The sequence below is a fragment of the Nematolebias whitei genome, chromosome 15 (genome assembly GCF_014905685.2).
Source record: "Nematolebias whitei isolate Nwh7 chromosome 15, NemWhi1, whole genome shotgun sequence".
In the NCBI taxonomy this organism is placed as follows: Eukaryota; Metazoa; Chordata; class Actinopteri; order Cyprinodontiformes; family Rivulidae; genus Nematolebias; species Nematolebias whitei.
The window spans coordinates 26208840-26225213 of NC_056512.1; the positions used below are offsets into that span (position 1 = coordinate 26208840).

At 39.8% G+C, this 16374-nt stretch overlaps 1 protein-coding gene across 1 annotated transcript in view; it reads left to right on the forward strand.

The window, feature by feature from the left end:
* The first annotated feature begins 1275 nt into the window (after positions 1-1275).
* The window catches only part of LOC119422179 (alpha-1,6-mannosylglycoprotein 6-beta-N-acetylglucosaminyltransferase B-like), a 103034-nt gene continuing 87935 nt past the window's right edge, over positions 1276-16374 (forward strand). Inside the window, exons 1-2 of the mRNA XM_037689539.1 lie at positions 1276-1417; positions 7344-7456. Coding sequence (XP_037545467.1) covers positions 1350-1417; positions 7344-7456 — 181 coding nt within the window. The 5' untranslated portion in view covers positions 1276-1349. The remainder of the gene's footprint in view (positions 1418-7343; positions 7457-16374) is intronic.

Consider the following 16374-nt stretch of genomic DNA (forward strand, 5'->3'; position numbering starts at 1 on the left):
TGGCATGAAAATAACAAGGCATAACCTTAAAAGTCATAAAAATTTATAAAGGAAAGTGCATAAAATAAAATAATAACTTCATCCTACTTGGCACCTATGCATCAAATAAACTGTCTTGCTTGAGATAATCAATAGCTGTGTACAAACCTTTACTCTGAAAAACGTGTCCAGACAACAAGAAGAAAAAAAAAGTTTTACCTTTCATACTAAACTCTTATCATCAGGCCTGACAAGTGATATTATTATTATCACCTGCCACTGATAGCACAAGGGTGATAATGTTTTTGCATGTGTCTGTGTGTTCATTTGTCAGCTGTGTTAGCAAAATATGTAGGCCCTATGTATTTATATGATAAAGTGAGGTGTGTGACAACAACTGATAACCTTTTAGGGACAAGCCATTTCAAGATGGCTACCACAGATGAGTAAATGGCTTTAACACAGCCATGATAAAACTGCATGTGGTAGTAGCTGAGAGTCATCCAAACACATCCACAAAGCACTAACTGATTGCAGAAGATCTTTGCTCTAAAACTTCAACATTAACTGTTGGAGTCCACTCTGTTTGTCTGTTAGCAAAATATTTTCCTGAAGCCCTGGATGAATGTGAGTGAAATTCCCGGAAAGCGGTCATTGAATGTACATCTGCAACCGGTTAACTTTTGGAGTCAGTCCAGCTCAATATGGCTACCACAGTTAATCAACAGTAAAAAATAAAATAAAATAAAAAAAACACCAAAACGGCTGCAGCTTTTTAAATTGACTGATTTTTAGCTGATTTGTGTCATGGTAGTGGCTGAGAGTCATTCACAAAACAATCATGAGAACTGCACCACGCTGCTTTCAATGTTTGATCAAAACTGCATCTGTGTTCCAACATAAAATGATTTTATATATGAAAGGCATAAAACACTGCGGGCGACATGCATTCCCGAAAAGAGTTGAAATCCGTTTTGGCCATGATGCGTTTGAGTCCAGATGGAACCAAAGAGCCTGAATGGGTCATTAGATGGCGCTCTGTGTAAACGAGCCGCTGTCTCATCTCAATGCGAGGAAAGTCCCGGAGCTCCGAGGGTCATTGAACTCAGCAGGCTGGGCTCACGGGCACCGCTGCAGCCTCATTAACGAGCTTTATTCAGAACTTGTGACAGGACCGGACGCATGCACCGGGAACAGCAGCTGGTTGCAGGAGTTCTTCCCCGCAGCAGCAGCAACATTCAGCCGCAGCTGAAGTTGCGCGTTTGGATCCGTCCCATCCTCGGCAAGCCACATCTCATGCTGTGCACGCGATCTGACGCGCGGAGCAGCGAGATGTCAGCCGGACCTGACGCTCTGTTTGCGCCTGGAAAATGACTGCAGCCGCCGGGGAGCTTTCCATGATGGCGAGGAGATGCCCTGTCACTTTCAAACCGTTCAGGTGAGCGCACAGCATCAGCACCATGGGATCAAACTTTCTTTCAAGCCTTTCCTATTTCTTCAGGTTAATGTTTTGTGAATTTATTAGGAGAAGCATGACAGTGTGGCTTGATCCAATCGGAGAAAAATCAAATCATATTGTAACCTTCAGGTCACTACAGCGTATTTAAAGGCATAGTTGATTTTTTTTTGTCTTAGTGCAGAACAAATTCTGCAAGTTCTGTCTGTTTGGAATTCATTGGCACAACAGGGAGCGAGCGGAGCCACAATTAGTGTTTGCTTACTCAGCTCCAGCACGAACACAGAGCCAAGTAAACAGACATGTCATTAAAAGTGCTCAACAAAATGGGCCAAACTTTTTCCATGTGCAGCGTTGGTCAGGCATCCATGTGAATTCAGGTTTCCTGTGTTTTTGCACCTGATTTAGGTTTGATACATCTATTGGAAACTCACATTTTGTGAAGTTTAAAGCATTCGTCCAGATAATTTAAATTGAGATTCTTTAGCAGGTCATAAACCATAAATATCTTACCTGTTGTGGATGGCTTTTTTGAATGACTTAACATGAAGTGTGCACCTTCAAGACCAGGGTGACACGTTAACAAGAGATGCGTTCAGCTCAACAAGCAACAAATGACATTTTATTATTATTTTTTAGCCACTTACTCCTAATATGTAATTCATGTTATTATTTAAACACAGCTGGTAGCGGAGATACTTGAGTCATCTGATGGTCTGCTTTCTGGGATGGTGGTTTTTATTTGAACAAATGATGTGAATGTGAGCGACACGGTGAGGCAGTTGGATGGATGGTGGGTGGGTGAATGGCATATATTTGTTCAGTGGTTTATAAAATTTGAAGCAGAGCTCAAGGCCTTTTGGATGAACAGCACAGTTAAACTTGGAGTCTCTGAAGTCTGGGAAAAACTATGAGCACCACATTTAAGACAACATAAACTACAACTAAACAAAAACTAGACTCATAGAATGTGAAGACCATCAGGAAAACGACCATTCTGTCAGCGACATCAGAGTTTGCAACATTACTGATATGTTTCAAGAAATATGCTCTCATTATCTTTGGATATCTTTGCTATATGTTTTGGTCACCAATTTGTGTGAAACAGTTGCTAAGAAATAAATAAGAGTGCTAATACTTACTTGTCTGACATGCACGTTGGAAGCCAAGCCTGGTCGGTGCAGGAATTTCAGGGTTCATGCATTCTGACAGGACGGATGAGCAAATGGCTAGTCAGAGTGAGTCCAAAACCAAAGTGCTTTGCTGCCGTCTTTAAACAACTTCAACCTCAAAACAAATTTATAGCAGTTCATGTAAATCATAAAAAAGCGGCTTGTTTTCTATAGGACTTCATTTTGGGCTCTTTAATTTAAACACATGACTTTTTGAGCGCTGCGGTTGGGCACCTGCCGCCATTTTGAATGTTGATGTGTGCGTGTCTTTTTCCAGTTACAAACCTTCACATCAGTTTCACATTACATGGTTATTTACACGTCGGCACGGCCCTGATGGAATAACTGCGAGAAATCGTCAACAGGGGAAAAAGCAGCCATCAGGGCACTAACGATCGATGTTAGAAAAAGGTTTGCAAGCTCAGTCATCCAGGTAGAGAACAGCAAAAATGGTTAGATCATGTCATCTGGACCAGTTTCTTTAAGTGAAGAAACGTTTCATCCCCCATCCAGAGGACTTTGTCAGTCTGCAGCCTGCCAACCAGATATGTCCCGTTGCCTTCACTGCTGTGTTTCAAGCCTGTTGGACACCCATAAAAAAAACAACCAATCATCATTAACATCAATCACATGTTTTAGGCCAGGTGGCCCACTTGCTACTCACAGAAACAGCCTGTGGACAACCAAGGTCAAAGTGGTTCAGAAAGACGTTTGTCAGTTCAATCATCCAGGTAGATAACAACAAAAATGGTTAAATTATGTCACAACATGATTTAACCATTTTTGTGGATCAATTGTTCGGTTACTGGCATGTGAAATGCTGGTTCCAAATGCCCCAGCAAACTGGTTTATCCACTTTGAGAAGGTGCTATTTATAGGACTGAGTTTGTGGCATGGCCTCAGACTGATGAAGTCTTTTGGATGAACGGCAAAACATTTCAACCAAGAAGAATCCATCCAGATGACCTGACTTAACTTTTTCTTTTTGGATTTATAAAATACAGTTTCCACGAACTGTTATGAAGTTATCAAGATTGAATTGCTTTAAGACTGTCAATCCACTTTTGCCTTGGCTCCACTTGGGCTGTTATTTTGTTGTTACTTTTAGAATTAAACTCTTATTTTTTTTTTTTTCTGAACTGAAGTCGCTGAAACAGCTACGCTACAACTAAAAATGTCAAGATGTGTAAAATGTAAATAAGGACAGAACATATCGCATGTTAAAACTAGAATTTGTACCATTTTTAGGAAAACTTCAAGTAATGTTGAATTTAATTGTAGCGACCATCTAAAAAAAAAAAAAAGTGCAACAAAAGATGAGAAAAGTAAGTGGTTCAAAGAAGAAAGAGTTGGGGGAGCATTTTGCTACTAATTAGGTTAGTTGGTGTAGATGAACAGATGCTGGGATATATTCATCATTTAACACGGATTCCTCATTTTTCTGGACTGAATAAAACGTGCATTGAATTTAAGGAAATGTAACGTGAGACGTCATTTATGTTTGACCCATCAAAATGAATGCGGTCATTTATTTACAGAATCAAAATTTAACATCAAACATTTACATTAATTTGGCAAATTATGAAAATAACAACATAAGCAATCAATCAGGAAAAATCATACGGCCATGATTCTTCCGTTGCTGCACCACAGACATTTATAAACTGTACAATTATGATCTTTTACCCACATGAATGTGGGTGAGCATTTTACACAGACATTTCTAAAATATCTGGAAGAATTTCTACTTGATAGAAAAGTTTAAAGATGGAAAGAAGTTTAGAGGGAGTAAGATGGTGTGTGAGGGAAATTAAGTGTTCACCAGAATCGACACTCTCCGGCTTTCTTCAGCTTTTCCTTACAGTACACTTAGGTGATGAAATCGGCTCCTTTACCTGGAGATGTCTCAGGTGAGATTCCGTTTAACGCACCCTTTCAGCGTCTCAGTAGGATGCTGTTACTCGTTCTAAGTAATGGCGAGGCTCTGTTCGACACATATTCACCTCAGTGGAAAATGTTATAATCCCATGAAACTCGGAAGAGCTTTGTTGTCATGTCAGGAACTCCAACAGCACTCCATCAGAACTCAGCAGAACTTGTGTAGTTTACAGAACTTCCACAGAACTCTAGCAACTACTGAACTCCAGAACTCTTAGAACTCTTAGAACTCATAGAACTCATAGAACTCTGAGAAGATCAGGAAGTACTGACATTTTAAAGACTCTTTCCCGGTTCACTTTTGGGAGTTGTCCATTGGTCAGAAACGACCAGACGGGGTGTGTTTTGTGACGTAAGAGGTTAGAGACAGCGAGAATTGTTATGAGACAGATCAGAAATGTTCTCACAGACAGAGAGAGTTTTGTTTTGGCGTGTTTCAGAAACAGGTGCAAAACATCTATATTTACGTCTGAGAGGATTCTAAAACATGACAGTTTTAACATAACAACTTGTTTTTCGTTTGACTCCAACCTTGGAACGCACACACTTGCTCATTCAAAGGCAGAAATCAGAAAATGCATAAACTCTGTAACAGCTTTTAACATGAGTTCTAACTTTGCATGAGAATAAAAATCATTACTCAGTTAATAAAATTGATTAGTTCACTGCAACATCTAAAATGGTTTGAACTAAGACACTTTGATTATCAACATTTGTGGTAGTAATGATAATAAAAAGAGAGTGTTCTTTTCACTTGAATCTTCAAGAAAGAAAGTCTCAGGATGGGTGAACCTGTATTTATGGATTCAAATACATGAAATGACAGCTTCTGTCCCACAAGGTTCTTAAGGTCAAGAGTTTTGACCTTAGACTTAGTTTTGACGTAGGCCTAGTCCACTACAGTGGCAACAGATGAATAAGAGGACCGGGTATTAAAAGAGCGTTTTAATGAGGTTGAATCTCTCTGAAATAAAGATGGGCAAAGGTTCATCAGTCAGTTAAAAACCATGTCTAAAAGTAGTGGAACAATTTCAGGATTTCCAGTGTGGCTTTGTGGTAGAAAAGACTGAATGCTGAACTGGTCTGCCTGAAGTCCAGACCTCTGATAAACTGAAATGATTTTGAGTGTCATAAAATAATAACATTTATTAAGCAAGACCCAGGACTGTTGAACAATTTGAGTCCTCCATCAGACGGAATGGGACAATACTCCCCAGTATCTTCATGCTGTAGACCAAAACATGTCCCCGTCCTGTCTTTTTGAGACATTTTCCTGCCATCATATTCAAAACTCTCATTGTTTTTCCAATCGTTGTATATTTTAATCATTAACATTTAATGCTGTGAATAAAATATGGGTTTATCAGGATTGCAAATCATTGAATTTTAGAGTTGTACAACAGCAAAGATGACAAGTATTCACAACCTTTCCTCTTCTGCGAGCATGAACTATCCTGTAAAATGCAACGAGCAGAAGGATTTCAGCACCGACATCCAGTGCTTTACCTTCATCACAGATATAGGATATGGCCCCATCATTCTCAGGCTCCAGCTGAGTGACTGCTGCCTCTCTGCCTTGAAAAGAAATGATAAAGGAATCGGATCCGTTACCAAAGGGTGACGATCTTTCCTGCAGCTCCGCTCCATAAAAGATGGATTGTTTCCCAACATTTTCTCAGCACGACTGCCCGAGCGCTCAGATGAGTCAGTCTGAGGAAAATCAGTCCGAAGCACAGGAGAAAAATTTGCAGGCCGTTCACTTCTCTATCCTTAACACAGCCGCTCGCCTTGAATGCTTTTATTTTAGATGTTCGTCCACCGAGCACAGCATGATGCAGAGAAACCCACCCCTATAATGGTTCATGTGAAATGAAACAGTCCAGCGAGTGGCTTGATTGGAAAAATATGAACTTGGAGAAATTTGTCCTTTCCCCAATGCTTCACCTCCTAGAGGGCTTATCAGAATAAGAATCAGGATCAGCTCATTGCACCAAAGCACAATAAAATTACATTTCAGTACAGCCCGTCCGAGAAAATATAAACCAACAGACATGGGGAGACGGAGGTGTCTGAGGCCGCGGCCTTCGGGAGGCGCTGCTCTTCTCTTTTAGATAAGAAAAAAGAAACACGAGGGGAGCTATAAAAAAAAAAATCATATCTCACACTGTGTCCTATATGGGACACAGTGTGAGAGTTGAGGAAAAAAAAAGACCTCAGCAAAAAAGCAACATACAGACATAAGACATATGCGTGTGCAGTGGGTGGGGGTCCCAGCACAGGCCGCCCAGTGAGCGACACAGCCATTGGCACCTTTGCATCTACCTGTTGTTGCACTGGGGTGAATGAGGGAGGCCAGCAAAGGTGTGAATTTGAGGGGAAGTAGTCTGTGAGCACTGTCCATGTGAAATGCTGGTTCCAGATGCCCCAGTAAACTGGTTTATCCACTTTGAGAAGGTGCTATTTATAGGACTGAGTTTGTGGCATGGCCTCAGACTGATGAAGTCTTTCGGATGAACGTCAAAACGTTTCAATCAAGAAGAATCCATCCAGATGACCTGACTTAACTTTTTTTGGGGATTTATAAAATACAGTTTCCACGAACCGTTATGAAGTTATCAAGATTGAATTGCTTTAAGACAGTCAATCCACTTTTTTTTATTATTTAGAGCTTGACATGACCTCTGTTGACCTTGACCCACTGTGAAATGGCAACCTCTTCCCACATTTTGTAATTTTCTCTTGTGTTTCTTGTAATTTGCTCTTCCGTAACTAACACCGCCTTCCCTTCTTTGCCGCAGGATCTTTGTAGCTGGGGTCGGCTTCTTCAGCCTCTGCTTTCTAATGACCTCTCTGGGGGGTCAGTTCTCGACAAAGCGACCCGGAGACCCGCCGTTCACCATGCGAGCTGAAGGTAAGTCACGCATGAGTGACGTTCGGCTGCCCGTAGTAACGAGCGGGCTGGAAACACGCTGAGGGCTCCGCTCGGCTGCTCTGATTGCTGCCGGCAGACAGACAGACCTGCTCACACACACCTCATCAGGAGAACACTGAGGGGCCGCACCACCTGGGGGGTGGGGCGGTGCTCCTTCTGCTTTTATCAGTGTCATGGCCACAGTAAATACCATCTTTCTGGAAAAAGAAAGACAGAGATTATCTATATGGTGCTTGCAGAAGGTGACACATTTCCATCACAATCTCCTCCAGACACAGAGTGTGGAACATTTATCATGCACTGCTGAAAATATGGTTCTGTCTGTGTGATTGTCTGTTAGCAGAATATCTCTTGAAACACTGAACAGATTTTAATGACACTTTTAGATTTAATTTATTGGCTGCACCTCTACATTAGTTTAACTTTTGGAGGCAACCCGTCTCAAAATGACCACCACAGCTAATCAACCTTAGACCACACAAAAATGGGTATAACTTCCTCATCTTTACAAATATTGACCTATAGTTTGGTGTAGCAGTAGCTGAGAGTAATTCACACATCATAATCTGAGCACTAACAGATCACTTTAAACAAAATGCTTTTAAACAAAGATCAAGGAATGCATGGTTTTCATTTATCACATGCCCACAATAAAATGCAATTACAGCCAAAACAAGTCAAATTGAAGTAGACGAGCACCAAACAGGCGTGGAACTAGTCATCCTTTTAAGAACATAAAGGGATATTTATGTGACATGTTTTTCTTTCAAATCTGTAATCTGACACAAAAATGCAAACTGCTAATCTTGATGGTGTTGTCTGCATCAGATGTTGTATGAACTTGTGACGGATCAGATAACGGTGGTGGATGATGCACAATATTTGCAGCTAAAAGTGTGTGTGGATGCTTCTGGCTCTTAGCCAATCAGGTCCTAGACTTATTCTGTAAAACTATTTTACCACAGGGAGACATTCTGTCCGCTTAGTCACGAGGAGATGAATTTGATCCAAAATTAGGCTGCCAGCAACGATTAAAAGAATTAATATTTATAATGAACTAAAAGCTAGAGACGTGGAATGTGATAACGGGAGGGTTGAGTGTTTCAGGCTGTCGGCTCTGGTCATTTGAAGCTAAAATAGCTCTGCTTGTCCGCGCTGCAATCAACAAATCAAAAGAACTCTGGAGAGAAATCAGAACTGTTGACAACCATCCCAGAGAGGAGCTCATCTTTCTTTGCAGTTTCTTTGTGTTTGCGCTGCCCATACAGATGAAGTTCAGCAGCGGGGGGGGGGTATCGGTGTTTGGCTCTTGGACTGTTGTCACCTTTTAATCACTCCAATATTGACACCGTGTGTCATGCTGTGTGACAGAGAGCAGCTGGCGTGAGAGCAAGTGACGCTTCAATTTGTCATCACTCATCCAGAGGCTCCAGTTGTTGGCAGCGTGTTGCTCTGCTGTCAATTTATTTAAGTTTGAATAAGCTGGCAGTGATCATCCCAGCCCTGCTGAATAATGCAGATTGTTCTAAAGACGATCGGTGAACAACGTGCACGTGGGAAGGATGGAAATACAGTTAGTGCTGGGGTGGCGGACTGATGACCGAGACAGGTGTTGTGGAGTTTAAATATTTATCACCCGCTTCCATGAAAACAGGCGACTATGTAAGTGTCAAGACCTGCGAGTGTGTGTTTGTTAGCAAAATATCTTATGACTCTTGTGAAACAGATTTAACTGAAAACAGTTATGGCTGTATATCCATGTCTGATTAAATCATGGAGTGAAGATGACTGCCACAGCTAATCAAATTTAGAAAACACAAACAGCAAAAATTCACTTAATTTTACAAATATTGAACTAAAATTGGGTGCGTTTGTTGTTGATAGTAGACCTGAACACACACTGAGCGCTAACAGATTTCATGAGGTCATTTAGAAATAAATGCTGGACACAATTCTATATGCTTGTTATATTAGTGGATTTATATCCACAGGTGAATAACTTTTAGAGTCGGCTTGATTCAAGTTGGCCACCACAGCTAATCAAAGTTAGCAAACACAAGATTTGCTAAAAGCCCAAACAGTTTTATAGATATTGACCTAAATTAGTTGTTGTATTAGCTAGCAGGGAACCCCCAGGGCCTTCAACACCTTCAGAGAAGGCCTAAGAATATTTTTTTAATTTAATATTTATTTTAAAATATATATATTCATTGTAGTTTTTCTTATTTACTTTTTTGCTGATTTTGTTTATTTTCTGTAAATTACTTTGCAGTTGAACAAGAAACTTTTGTTAATTTAAGAATGTACAGTCATCCAGTCAGGTTATTTTAATTTTTTGTCTCCAGGCAGAAATATGTTTGAAGGAGCTTTCTCATTGGTTAGGACTTCATTGTTTCCAGAGAAGGCTGAGCTCAGTGAGTCTCTCCAGGATGAGTTTGTTTAATAGCTGATAGGAAAAGTAACCAACAATGTTGATGTAGTGTAGATAGGACCAAAACATGGGGCCATGAGCTTAGGGGCATTGGGGAGGCCTTACAATTTTTGTAATTTTTTTGGAACGTGAAGATTATGGAAGCCCATTTCCGCCATGAAAGAAAAAATAAAAGCCCAACAGGAAGTCATAATTTTGACTTTTAAAGTCATCAAACATCATTCCTTTTAAATAAAAGGTATGTAATGTATACATCTTTTCATTGCCACTTTATAAAGCAGTATCAAAGCCCATTTCTGCTATGAAATAAAAGCCCAACAGGAAGTCATAATTGAGTCTTAAAGTCATAATTACAAGAATAAAAGTCATAATTTTGAGTTTTAAAGTAATAATTATGACTTTTATTCTCGTAATTATGACTTTAAAACTTGAAATTATGACTTTTATTCTCATAATTATGACTAAAACTCAATTATGACTTCCTGCTGGGCTTTTATTTCATAGTGGAAATTAGCTTTGATACTGCTTTATAAAGTAGCAATGAAAAGATGTATACATTACATACCTTTTATTTAAAAGGATTGATGTTTGAAGGCAGAGGGACATACATTGAATGAATGAATCCATGTGCTATGCAGGAAAACTACTGGTGTCTGACAGGAAGTTGCCTCCCTGTAGAGTCACGGTGTCCGGCAAGGGACAAACTTAGAAATTAAATTAGAAAAGTCGAAATTATGACTTTAAAACTGGAAATTATGACATTAAAACTCAAAATTATGACTTTTATTTTTGTAATTATGATTTTAAAAGTCAAAATTATTACTTTAATACTCAAAATTATTACTTTAAAACACCAAATTATGATGTTAAAACTCGAAAATATGACATTAAAACTCGAAATTATGACTTTTATTTTTGTAATTATGACTTTAAAAGTCAAAATTATGATTTTAAAAGTCGAAATTATGACTTTAAAACTCAAAATTATGACTTTAAAACACAAAATTATGACATTTATTCTTGTAGTTATTATTATTATTATTATTTTTTCATTTAGCCTTTATTTATACAGGTAGTCTCATTGAGCCACGAGAACTCATTTTCAAGCTAGACCTGTTTAGGGAGCACATGGTGGGGGTTAAGGGCCTTGCTCATGGGCCCAGAGTGGGGCGAATGAGGGTGGGGGCAAGTGTGGGTGTTTGACCTACCCCACCCACAATTTTGATGTCGTCGGGGCCGGGGCGTGAACCGGCGATCTTCAGATCACAGGCCCACCTCTCTAACCTCTGCGCCACCACTGGAAAAGTCAAAATTATGACTTTAAAACTCATAATTATGAATTTTATTCTCGTAATTATGACTTTAAAACTCATAATTATGACTTTTATTTTCATAATTATGACATTTAAAGTGAGAATTATGACTTCCTGTTGGGCTTTTATTTTATTTTCATGATGGAAATGGGCTTCCATAGATTTATCATGCAATTACAATTAAATTACAACCTGTAAAAAAAAAGTGGTTGCTCTAAAAAAATAAAATTAAATATTACATCAGGTGATAGTTTCCAAAAAAGTTCAATCTGGTCCTCTGGACATTCAAAAAACAAGAAAACAAAAAAACAAAAAACAAAGCAAAAAAAATGTAGAAACGTTTCGTCTCTCATCCAAGAGACTTCCTCAGTCTGAGGTGCTGTATTCAGCTCAGTCTCTTAAATAGCACCTTCTCAGAGTGGATCAACCAGTTTTCTGCTGACAACCAAAACCAGCTGCTCACATGGTCAAGAAGGACCATCAGCCTAACAATGGGTCATTAGCACACTGATGGCTTTTTACTATTCACAGAGGGCTGAGTGATACTAGCAATCACAGCATTGTAAGAGGGGGACAGTTGAACACGTAGGACTCCACCCCTGTTTAATGATGGACGATTTATTTTCACAAAGATGGCCTCCTTTACTCCTCTCTCAAACCATCGTTCCTCTTTGTCCAGGATGTGCACATCTTCATCCCTGAAAGAGTGACCGCTGGCCTGGAGATGAGTGTAGACCGCACTGACCGTGAGCTGAATACAGCACCTCAGACTGAGGAAGTCTCTTGGATGAGAGACGAAACGTTTCTACATTTTTTTTGCTTTGTTTTTTTGTTTTCTTGTTTTCTGAATGTCCAGAGGACCAGATTGAACTTTTTTGGATTTTTCTACCTGGATTATTGAGCATGTATCAGGATACAGGTGATAGTTTGTAATATTGCAGTTGTGTTTGTGTTTCTTTATAATGAAATTATACTGAAACAGTAAGTTGTGCGAGTTGTTGAATTTCAGTGTGAATTATTGAAATTACTCATTGTACAGGAACGTAAGAGACTGTGTGAGCCGCAGGGCCTTCTGGGTATTCTCAGGTTATGTCGTCAGATGGGTCATCCCAGTTGGATTTTCTGTTTAGTGTTGGGTTAGCATTTATGTTCAGGTTGTTGTTAGTGACTGTAAAACCATAAATCAGGTCGTGTATCTAATGTGCAAAAAGTGGGAAAGGCCTACCTGTCAGCGAGTCACTAGATAGTGAAACAAAGTATGTAAACGGACTGTGACTCCATAGTGTTTTTGACATTAACATTTAATTGTATTTAAAAATATTACATCCTAGTTAAAAGCCCAATTTTTTTAGTTACAGTTCATTACTGGTGGTAGCTGATAGTCATCCTTAAGAAACACTTGAGTGCTAACTGATCGAATAAGTTCATCATTTGAATTTTTTATCAGGCTGTGCTGTGGGCAATATTTGTCATCAAAGCTTTTTTTTCTGGTAAATCATATTAACTCTGAGTGTAAGGGCAGTAGGATGTAGTAAGGATGTTGCAGTGAAGTGCATCAGGTGTCGTCAAGGATCTCTGGCATTGATACACTGCCTCAGGGTGTGGGGGGGGGAGGGTGGTGTGAGACAAGAGAGCCGTCTGATTAATTAACCACTCTCAGCCTGCAGTGAGGGGAAGGAGCTGGGCCTCAAGCTCATTAAGCTCTGCCTTTCTGCTAACCAGAGTGAGGTGTGCTATGTAAACGCTCCTTCGCTGCGTGGGTGTTTGTCTACATGTGCATGTTGAATAGTGAGGATTAGTTGTACTCGAGTTGGTGTAATGAATGCATCGTCAGTGGAGCGGCACTGTGATGGGGCGCACTGCTCCCACCCACCTTTTCCTTTGGTGCCAATTGCTGTGGGAAGCTGTGGGATGCATCACTGCTCCATGTTTTTGTGTACAATAAAATTACATTACATTGATGCAAAGAGGGTGAAAATCCCCAAAAGTCTCCTGAACGTTCATTTTTTTGAGTCTGGGAGAGTAAAAGAAGTGGCCAGGCTGAACTTTTATGAATCTAACAGTTAATAACTTGTTTTTTTACATGCCTCAAAGAAAAATCTTTGGGGGAACTAGTCAATTTTTCTACCTTTTGTTTGTTTTGTGGCTCCATTGTTAACAGGGCTCAAAGTGGGCCAATACCAATGCACAGTCTAAATGTTCCTACTAGTATATCGTCAATTTTTATAGCGTACTCATTAATCTGGCAGTACATAGTTTGTTTCACCAAATCTTATAAACTATATTACTCACAGGCTAGCACATCAGTTGAAAACAGGAAGTAATGACCTATACTGCTTCTGGCTGGCTCAGGTTTTGGGGATTATGTGACGTATAACTCATGAGCAACAAGGATTGTTCAAAAGTCCGGTACAAGCAGTCAGTCAGAAGATGGTGAGAATTTTCTCATCAACACATTGACCTTATATAAAAATATTATAATGCATGTTGATGTATCAGCGGCACAGGAAGTGGAGAAACAACCCTCCACTTTGGCATTGAGTTTGTTGAGAAAACTGCATCAAGTAAAATTACTTCATTCCTTTGATGCTTTTAAGTGCTTAAACATTATGGCCAGTCAGGCAGTTAGTTAGTTATTTCCACTGCCAATAAAATTTCAGAGTTATGTAGTATTAATTCAATAAATATGGACAAAAGTAATCAGATTGGATGAACAACGGCTACCCTTGGCTTGATGTCTTACAAATATCTGTGATCTGCATGCACGTGATGAACACTTTAAAAGCCGCTTTGCTATTGATAAGTTCCACTCCACTCGGTCCTCGTCTTATCGATTCACTTCATTAAGTTTCTTTGAAGGCACAGGAAACTAATGATGTGCAAAAAATAAAGGGGACTTTTTTTTTACTAGAATGGGAGTGATGAAAGATGAGAATGTTTGATGGTGGATATCTTAAAGGCTCCAGAACTGCACCAAAGCCCCCTAAAAAGCTCTTTGAAGACCACCTTCATGGTCTGTCTTGTGGCCCCGGGGGTCTCAACGCAGCTTAGGCAGAAAGAGGAAAATGGCTCAGATGCTTTCAGGTTTTACCCCGCTCAAAGCAAGACTAAAAGGTGTTAATGCGTTCCTCATCCGTAACTGTAGGCTCCATTACCCGATGTATTTATTTTTTTTACTGCTTGCCTTCAAGTGCAGTAAAAATCTGTGCTGCTTCTCTTTAAAAGGCAGACATTTTCCTAAATGTATTTGCAAAAATAAATATGCATGTGCAGAAATCACAGTGATTTCACAATAAAATACCAGACATTTTAAACAGATGCACTTCCCCATTACATGTTGGCCACGATCTTGTTTAAGTAAGCTGCTATTTAAATTGGTTTGCATTTTCTCTTTATATTTCTTGTGTTGCATATTTTTTGGAATGGCTTCTAATGAAAAATCATCATAAAATACTTTTAAAAAGTTAGTACAAAAACTGCTTCTTCCTTTAGATTGAATACACTGCTGAATTTTAGCTGCATCATTTATTTATAAAGGATCGTTCAGCGTCCTGTTTACTGGAACAAAGTCAGAAACTTTTGTAATTTATGGCTCAGCAATATTCCCCAAATATGACAAATGAGAAAGAGTCACTTTTCTGGCATTGTTCAAATGAAAGGGTGGAGTTTTCAAAAGAGTAAGTGTCAGTACTTTAATTTAATTTAAAAAAATGCATTTAAGATAAAGGCACTCCCTTGTTGTACAGATGTTAGGAATAAAATAAACTGGCTTTTGCAACTGATTAAACTTCAAGAATTGAATAAAATAAGTTGGATAGTATGAGCAAGTTCTGCGTCCAACAAAACCGAAAACTGTGGTGCAGTCTGTGGAGAGAAAAGAGCCAAAGACAGGCAGGGGAGGAGGTGGGTCCTGGATTGTTCTTGGATTCATAGTTTCAACTGAACCTCAAGACTTGAACATGACCAGGACTTAACTGCGACACACAAGAGTCAAGTTGTGAAACTGACTTTCATGATTTAAATAAATTCCAAACAAAAGAAAGTTAAAGAACAAAAACACACACAGTGTAAGAAAGACTGTCCGTCAGTGGTGAGACTTCTGGTTCATCAGAAAGACTTGGCTCATAAGTTCATCTCTCTTCCCCCCCATCATTGCTCTCTTTTTAAAGCTGTCTACCTATTAACAAAAAGGCCAGAAATGTTAGTTTATAAAGCAGAGTACAACAGCAAGGAATACTTGATGAAATTGGTTGGGCCTTTACATTGGCAACTAGTTTTATGTGGTCTGGAGACTGGTTAGGCCACTCCAGAACCTTGATATGCTTCTTACGGAGCCACTCCATGGTTCTCCTGGCTGTGTGCTTCGGCTCATTGTCATGTTGGAAGGCCCAGCCACGACTCATCTTTAATGCTCTAACTGAGGGAAGGAGGTTGTTCCCAAAATCTCACAATCCATGGCCCCGATCATCCTCTCCTTAATACAGTGCAGTCGTCCTGTCCCATGTGCAGAAAAACACCCCCAAAGCATGATGCTTCCACCCCCATGCTTCACAGTAGGGATGGTGTTTTTGGGATGGTACTCATCATTCTTCGTCCTCCAAACACGTCGAGTGGAATTAAGACCAAAAAGATCTATTTTGGTCTCATCTGACCACAGAACTTTCTCCCATGACTCCTCTGGATCATCCAAATGGTCATGGGCAAACTTCAGACGGGCCTGGATGTGTGCTGATTTAAGCAGGGGAACCTTCCGTGCCATGCATGATTTTAAACTATGACGTCTTAGTGTATTACCCACAGTAACCATGGAACCAGTGGTGCCAGCTCATTGACCAGCTCCTCCCGTGTAGTTCTGGGCTGATTCCTCACCTTTCTTAGGATCATTGATACGCCATGAGGTGAGATCTTGCATGGAGCCCCAGTCCGAGGGAGATTGACATTCATGTTTAGCTTCTCCCATTTTCTAATAATTGCTCCAACAGTTCATCTTTTTTCACCAAGATGCTTGGCAATTGCACCGGAGTCCTTTCCAGCCTTGTGGAGGTCTACAGTTTTGTCTCTGGTGTCTTTGGACAGTTCTTTGGTCTTAGCCATGTTAGTAGTTGGAGTCTTACAGATTGTGTGGGGTGGACAGGTGTCTTTATGCAGCTAAC